The 8,095-nt window shown below is 51.5% G+C and overlaps 1 protein-coding gene across 9 annotated transcripts in view; it reads right to left on the minus strand.

Annotated features, from left to right (window-relative positions):
* LOC142403049 (protein patched homolog 1-like) overlaps positions 1-6,835 on the minus strand; it is a 102,960-nt gene extending 96,125 nt beyond the window's left edge. For 8 of the 9 annotated variants that reach the window (XR_012773577.1, XM_075489174.1, XM_075489173.1 and 5 more), the window contains exons 1-2: positions 5,883-6,835; positions 4,052-4,244 (exon numbers count right to left, since the gene is read on the minus strand). Coding sequence is in view for 7 of the 9 variants with exons in the window: in XM_075489174.1 (XP_075345289.1) it covers positions 4,052-4,244; positions 5,883-6,083 (394 nt within the window). In the remaining 2 variants the exon portion in view is untranslated. Of the gene's footprint in view, positions 1-2,625; positions 2,670-4,051; positions 4,245-5,882 lie in introns of those variants that run through there. The other variant, XM_075489175.1, reaches the window with a different exon arrangement.
* Positions 6,836-8,095: the final 1,260 nt, after the last annotated feature.

Here is an 8,095-nt window from a genome sequence, read left to right on the forward strand (position 1 = left end):
GGGACAGGGAGCAGAATAAACCCCCCATAATCCAGGAGGAAGCAGTTACTAACCTGCTACCCTACCTGGACACGCACAAGTCTATGGGGCCAGATGGGATCCACCCAAGGGTACTGAGGGAGCTGGCGGAGGACCTTGCCAGGCCACTCTCCATCATTTATCAGCAGTCCTGGTTAACAGGGGAAGTCTCAGATGACTGGAGACTTGCCAATGTGACACCCATCTACAAGAAGGGCCGGAAGGAGGACCCGGGGAACTACAGGCCTCTCAGCCTGACCTCGGTACCAGGAAACATTATGGAGCTGTTCACCTTGAGTGCGCTCAACAGGCATGTGCAGGCCAACCAGGGGATCAGGCCCAGCCAGCATGGGTTCAGGAAAGGCAGGTCCTGCTTGACTAACCTGATCTCCTTCTATGACAAGGTGACCCGCCTAGTGGATGAGGGAAAGGCTGTGGATGTTGTTTACCTGGACTTCAATAAAGCCTTTGACACGGTTTCCCACAGCATTCTCCTGGAGAAACTGGCTGCTCATGGCTTGGACAGGTGTACGCTTCGCTGGGTAAAAAACTGGCTGGATGGCCAGGCCCAGAGAGTTGTGGTGAATGGAGTTAAATCCAGCTGGCAGCCAGTCACAAGTGGTGTTCCCCAGGGCTCAGTATTGGGGCCAGTTCTGTTTAATATCTTTATCAATGATCTGGATGAAGGGATCGAGTGCACCCTCAGTAAGTTTGCAGATGACACCAAGTTATGTGGGAGTGTTGATCTGCTTGAGGGGAGGAAGGCCCTACAGAGCGATCTGGACAGGCTGGATCAATGGGTTGAGGCCAAATGTATGAGGTTCAACAAGGCTAAGTGCCAGGTCCTGCACTTGGGCCACAACAAGCCCATGCAATGTGATAGGCTTGGGGAAGAGTGGCTGGAAAGCTGCCCAGCAGAGAAGGACCTGGGGGTGTTGGTCGACAGACACCTGAATATGAGCCTGCAGCGCGCCCAGGTGGCCAAGAAGGCCAATAGCATCCTGGCTTGTATCAGAAATAGTGTGGCCAGCAGGACTAGGGAGGTGATCGTGCCCCTGTACTCAGCCCTGGTGAGGCCGCACCTCAAATACTGTGTCCAGTTTTGGGCCCCTCAGTACAAGAAAGACATTGAGGTGCTCGAGTGTGTCCAGAGAAGGGCGATGAAGCTGGTGAAGGGTCTAGAGCAGAAGTCCTATGAGGAATGGCTGAGGGAACTGGGATTGTTTAGTCTGGAGAAGCGGAGGCTGAGGGGAGACCTTATCACTCTCTACAACTACCTGAAAGGAGGTTGTAGAGAGGTGGGTGTCGGTCTCTTCTCCCAAGTAACTAGCAATAGGATAAGAAGAAATGGCCTCAAGTTGCACCAGGGGATAGATTGGATATTAGGAAAAATTTCTTTACTGAAAAGGTGGTCAAGCATTGGAACAGGCTGCCCAGAGAGGTGATGGAGTCACCATCCCTGGAGGGGTTCAAAAAATGTGTAGACGTGGCCCTTCAGGACATGGTTTAATAGGCATGGAGGTGTTGGGTTGACGGTTGGACTAGATGATCTTAGAGGTCTTTTCCAACCTAATGATTCTATGATTCTGGGCTCCCCAGTACAAGAGACATGGACATACTGGAGAGAGTTCAGCAAAGGGCTATGAAGATGATTAATGGACTGGAGCATCTCTCCTATGAGGAAAGGCTGAGAGAGCTGGGACTGTTTAGCCTACAGAAGAGAAGGCTCCAGGGGGATCTCATCAATGTATTTAAATACCTGAAGAGAGGGTGCAAAGAAGATGGAGCCAGGCTCTTTTCAGTGGTGCCCAGTGACAGGACCAGAGGCAATGGGCACAAGCTGAAATACAGGAGGTTCCATCTGAACATAAGGAAACCCTTTTTCACTGTGAGGGTGAGTGAGCACTGGAACAGGTTGCCCAGGGAGGTTGTGGAATCTCCCTCCTTGGAGATATTTAGAAGTCACCTGGACATGGTCCTGGGCAACCGGCTCTAGGTGGCCCCGCTTGAGCAGGGGGGTTGGACCAGATGACCTGCAGAGATCCCTTCCAACCTCAACCATTCTGTGATTCTTCGATTTTTCCTTGAGAATTGCATTTTTACTGCTGAGCCAGTCACACAGGTGTTGTCAGCAAGCTGTTTCTTTTATTAAACTGTCAGGAGAAGCAGGTGGCATAAGATGGGACTACCCTTCCTATTAAGTGAACCCCAGTAATATCAGGATAATAAACCTCAGGGACAAGTGCTGGATGGGACTGCAATCAAACATTATTTACCAAACACTTATAAAAAGGCAGAGACAAAAAAGTAAAAGCAAAAATTGACAAAAGAAACTTTGCCACAACAATCTCATAAGGAATTAAGAAAAAAATGTTGAGGGAAAAAGAATATTCACAACTGTTTGCATTAGTAATTAAGGTGCACAGTACCTAATGACCAGAACAGATTCTGAATGTACATCTCTGCCTATGGGTGGGATCCTGCAGTGCCTGCTCTGTTTTTCTGGGCTGTGGGGGAGGATTTCATCGTATTTTGGGCTCCTCAACTACATGTACCAAAAAAGTTCAATTATTAGCACATTATTTTTCAAAATAGAACAATACTCACTAAATGATCCATGAACTTCATCCTGACACCAATATGGCTGTCATCTGCAAAGATAAAATCTGGTTCTATATGCTATAACTCATCCACAGGGCAAGACAGACCACCTTGATAATAGCTGGTAACTTTGCACTCAGCACTAAATTCTCAACACACACACACACACACAGAGGTATTTACTAATGATTACTTATGCAGTTTTCTGTATTAACTTTTATAAGCCAAATTCTGCTGCAAGCTACTTTGATGTAAATCCAGAGTAACTACCACTGTCAACAAAGTCAGTCTGGTTTTACATCAACACAACTAAAGAGGGAATATGATGCTAAGTAAATAATATTTTCTCCCTGAAAAGAAAAAATTACAACCTGGAGTCATGCCTCTCAGACTAGAGTAACCCTGAGCAGGCCCCCGGGCAGGAGGGCAGTGATACTGACTGCCTCCAGGCCCTCAAGGGAAGCAGCTGCTCCACATTCCCCCGCCCGCATGCTGGGGTGGGGCTATTTCTAAAGGAAGCACACAAACCCCCAGTCTCCCAACACAATTGCTTCTCCTTTACCAAAGCAACCTTCCTACACTGGTGCTTACCAACACAAAGGCAACGCGGGTGAGCCTTTTGGCTGGTTTTGGAAGACATCTTCCCCTCTGGCCTAGGGCAGTGCCCACAGCCACCCCACACCCAGCTGCCCAGCCACAGCCTGTGGGCCAGCCAGGCCAGGCTTCACTTCAACAGTCTTTTTTTTTTTTTTTTTTAACCTTGAGACAAATGTTTCTCCCCCACAGTTGATAGCTGTCCAAAAAAACAGGACCACACACAGGCACCCACCCCTCTAGGCCGTGCTCCTCATGGCCTGCCAATGCACATGCAGTGCATGGCACATGCACTCCCAAAATGGTGAAGGGGGGGCCTCCTTGCAGCACAGCCTCCCATCTCTGGCAGTGGGGCCAGAAAGACACTGCTGCCAGCAGCCCTCCTGTCCAGAGAAAGGGGCTGAAGGGTGGACAAGCAATATAGCTGGGCACAACAAGGCCAGGCACTCACCCAGAGTGCACAGCCCACTCTCCTGCAGCCCTCCATGGATGGTGAAGTGGTATGTATGTGCCGCCCAGAGCCACGTACCCTGCTGCCTGCCCCTTCCCAACCTATACACACTCGTGTTCACCAGCCTCACAGAGCCCTGCAAAACACCACAGCACTAGGCACAGCCAGCGCTTTGTAGGCTTCCCTTGGCCACCAGCCCAGCCCCCAAACAGTCAGCAGGCCCTCCTCAGCATGAAGAATGTCTATTATATACATATGTATACACACACACATGCATTCACACACTCTCAAAGTCTCCGACGCTCAAGCTCTTTTTATCCAGCTCCTGAGGTGGAAGGGGCAATGTGGGGAAGGATGGCATCAGAAAAAAGGGGATCTCGGACTTACCTTCCACCCACAGCTCCTCCACGTTGGTTTCAAGATTTGCTGCCCTTAATCCTACAGCGAAAGCCCCAAATATGAGAAGGCCAACAACTAAAAATTTTCCACAGTTTTTTTGAATGTAACAGCCCAGTTTAAATAATAGTCTCTGAAATTTTGCTCTCAGCCACAGCGGTGCTTTTCTTCCAGTAGCTTTCCCCTACAAGGCAAAGAAAAGTTAGTAATTAAGAGGCTGGGGCAGACACTGACACAGGCAAGGCACACGTATTCCAAGAGGGCATATGGGGAAAGCCCCCCTCCAAGCACTAACGCAAGCAGAACAGTTATTTATACATAAATGCTCATATCCTCACAGTGTCCCTTGGAGTAAGGACAGTAATGCTGTCCTTTGTGAAGGTCCTTCACCCCATGGCTCAGCTGAGCAGCTTGCAACCACCATTAAGTATTTCTGTAGGCCAAGATGTGTACCTGCTGGTAACTGTCCTATTGCTAAACCACCACACAGGTTTGGGATTCCATCACTGCTTGAAATCCATATAAACGAGACAGTGTGTGTGCACCTGCTCCCTGCCTAAGCTGCCCATCACTGTCTTGCACTAGAGTTACCACTACCAGTTCAGGTTGCAACACGCTCATTCATGCTGACAAGATTCATGGCTCTAAAGGAGAAATAACCTATGTCGATGAATCTCAACAGGCATGTCAAAAAAAAAAAAAAGTCCCCTTTCCTGTTCTCATTAGACCTCTAAAGGGCTGATGGCAGGGGGGGTGGGGTGGGGGATGTCGATGGTGAAGGAAAACTACTTTGTAGGAATTTGTTGCCATTTCTCCCATTCCCAGCCCTTAGCACAACTTTGTAGTAAATGCATGATCCACGTGGTGAGCAGTGCTGTAAGATCATAAGCAATTAATTTCCATTGAGTTGGGAGACACTGTGCGATCTTAATTAGGAAGTAGAGCAGCCATCTGTAAGTTACAACAATATTTATGAACGTTAGAGGGCAGCCACATGGATTTTTTTTGCCTTTCCCCGTTTTACAAAGCCTAGACATCTGCTCCATGAAATGAAATGCTCTTTGCAGAAAGGCATTGTATCTCGAGGTTGTTTATTTTGAACATTTTTTGGTTCGCAGACGTTAGCAGTTGGGACCGTTCCCCCTCCCCTCCCCGACTCTGGCTTCCAGCGCGCTCCTGCACCTCCGGCGTTTCCACGCTAACAATAAAGCCTGTGAGCCGGGGGAACTCAGTACGACCTGTACAGAAGATTTAAGGTAGTAATTTATTTACAACTTTCACTTTTCCTCTGAACGATGGGGTAAACATTACAAACTTTCTCTGCTATGAGAGCCCCTCTCTGAGGGTAGTTGCGTTTTCGGCACTCAATGGAGAACTTCGCAAAAGCACAACTTTTTGCCAAGAAAGCAGCCACTCATTTTCTCCCCTTTTCCGGTTAAAGACCGGTGTTAATGAAGTTGCAGAGTGCTACGAGGGAATAGAGAGAAGCAAAGGAAGTGGAGAGGGGAGAGGAAAAGCGAGAGCAGGCCGCAAACTACCCGGGGGAGGCCGGGAGGGAGGTGAAACTGCCTCCGGGAAATTTAAGTAGAGGAGCGCTCCGCAGCACAAACACACACCAGGGAAAGCATATGCAAGAAGGAAGGGAAGAACACTCTCTCCCGCATTAGAGTCACAGACGTCCCTCTCTTTTTCCCCAGCATTTTATTGGTGGCTGTTTCATTTAATCTCCTCCTTCTACCCCTCACGAGAAAACACCTCCCCCATAATAATAGTACTAGCACGTATCTATATCTCTGAAAAAAGTCTGAGTGACTGAATGCACCTTTAAGATCTGCTCCAAGGCGAAAGCCGCATCGCAGTAGCTTGGTCGCTGCAGATACTCCCGGTCGGGCGCCGCAGCGCGTTGGTTCCCTCCGGTCCTTCGCCGCCTCCCGCTATCGCTCCTCGCCGCCCGGCCGGGGTGGCCGCCGCCCCCCGCACCGCTGCTCGTCTCCGGCTCCAACACGTTAACGGCTGAGGTCATGTTGCCGCCGCTGCTGGCGGGGTGAGGGAGTTGCCTTTAGTGCTGCTGTTGCTGCCGCCGCTGCGGCGGGGCCCGGAGCCCGGTAGTGACCCGCGGAGCGCGGCGGGGCCCGCGGGGGGGCTGGCGGCACTGCAGACCGTAGGCTGCTGCCGCCGCCGCTGCGCGGCCGCTTCACGCGGAGCGTTGGGCGGTGGCTGCCGCCGCGGCCGCTCCTGCCGAGTCGCACCCCGCGCCTCCCATTGCCACATCGCGTGCGGTCCCCGAGGCGCTGGCAGCTGCTCCCCGCACCCAGGGAGAGTGAGAGGGAGGGAGAGTGAGTGAGTGAGTGGGTGGGTGGGCAGACGCGACCCCCGCCGCCGGTTGCCGCCGCGCTTTCCTCCGCTCCCGTTGAAAACGCTTCCTCCGGCCGCCGCTGACTCCGGGAAGCCGCTGATCCGCGGCGGCGCTCAGCGGAGGCGGCACGGCAGCGGCACGGCGGGCTGCGGCAGCTGCTGCATTGTCTCGCCGCGCTGCACCATACTGCCTCAGCGCCGGGGTGCTAGCCGCGGGGCCGGCGAGGCTCCGCGCTCTGCCCCGCGGCGGCGGGCGGGCGGCTGCCTGGTGCTCTTCCCCGGCGTGTGAGCGGCAGGACCGCGCTAGAGCCCCTCAGCTCAAGAGATGAGGTGAAGAAAAAAAAAAGGACTCTCTCCATTTGGATAAAGAGGAGGAGGGGTGGAAGGGGGGAAGTGAGAGAGAGGGAGGAAAAAAAGAGCTGAAAGCCCGCCCCTGGGGCTGTCAGATGGCTTGGGTTTCTACGAGGCGGATTGGCTCGAGGAGGGTAGAAATTACTCAGCAAACATGACTATTATTAGCTGCTTAGCAACAGCTCACCAAAGTAGAGAGACCACCCAGGCAGGTAACCCTTGTGTGTGCATCGCCAGCTTCAGGGGGAGCCTTGAAGAGATCCAGCCTTCTTTGCATGCAATACTTCCATTAAGGAATGCCTCCCCTCCTTTCTTCTTCATTTTCTTTTCAAGATTTTTTTTCTTTCGGGATGCTTTTAGACAAATGCATGCCCAGAACTTTCTCGCGATCCATATATAGTTGGGTTTTTTTCTTTTTAAAAAAAGGGGGAAACGAGAGGAAAGCAACATTAAACGATTTCTAAAGCCCTTAAAAGAAAATCCTTTTAGGGGCACCTTGGCCTCAAGCTGCAACAAATACTGGGAGGTCCAAGCTGAATTCCCAGGCTTGCAGAAATAATGACAGGGTGGTGAATACTGCGGTAGGAAGTGTCAGATTTTTCTCACTCTGACTTTATTTTTTAACTAAAGAGGTGAGTTAGTTCCTTGCAATAAAAACACCCTGTCCAGTTAGAAAAACACAGTGGAAGCTTATGACTTGAGGGATTTAAAGCCGCACAGTAGCTAGCCTGTTTCAATTTAGGGCTCATTCTTTAAAACTGAAACCGGAGGATAGCCAATTTTAATATGTTTTAGTGTAAAAATTAATGAAACGCAGCCTGCCTGGCCGCACTAAACACTTCTTAAATTATACGTGATTGTTTACTTTTTTGGCACCGCTCCTCCCCGTTTCTGTTCATTGCGAATCAGTCATTAATTGCTGCTGTTACAGCTGCGCGCATTCTCGTCCAGCTTCGGGGCTGCGCACGCTGGCCCCCAGTGCGGCTCCCCGCGGAGGAACCGCGGAAAGTAGGGACAGCACAGAGGACGCTCCACTCCGCGCCCCGTCGCGCCCGGCTCCGGCCTGGGCAGACCTCCCAGCACACTCGCGCGGAGGACAGAGAAAAACTCGCCCGCCGCGGCTCCGCGCCTGGCCCGGGGAGGTTTTTTGGGAGCTGCCTCCGAGCAGGGGAATTGCTGCGCGGCAGCGAAGGAGCGCAGCTTTAAGGTGCGCCCGGTGTGTGTTCATTTAAAAAAAAAAAAAAAACAGATAAAAACGTCGAGGGGGGGACAGGACGAGACGGAATCGGACCCAACGTGCGAGCGAGAGCCTAGGACAACCTCGCCGGG

This window comes from Mycteria americana (genome assembly GCF_035582795.1).
Source record: "Mycteria americana isolate JAX WOST 10 ecotype Jacksonville Zoo and Gardens chromosome W unlocalized genomic scaffold, USCA_MyAme_1.0 Scaffold_32, whole genome shotgun sequence".
Taxonomy (NCBI): Eukaryota; Metazoa; Chordata; class Aves; order Ciconiiformes; family Ciconiidae; genus Mycteria; species Mycteria americana.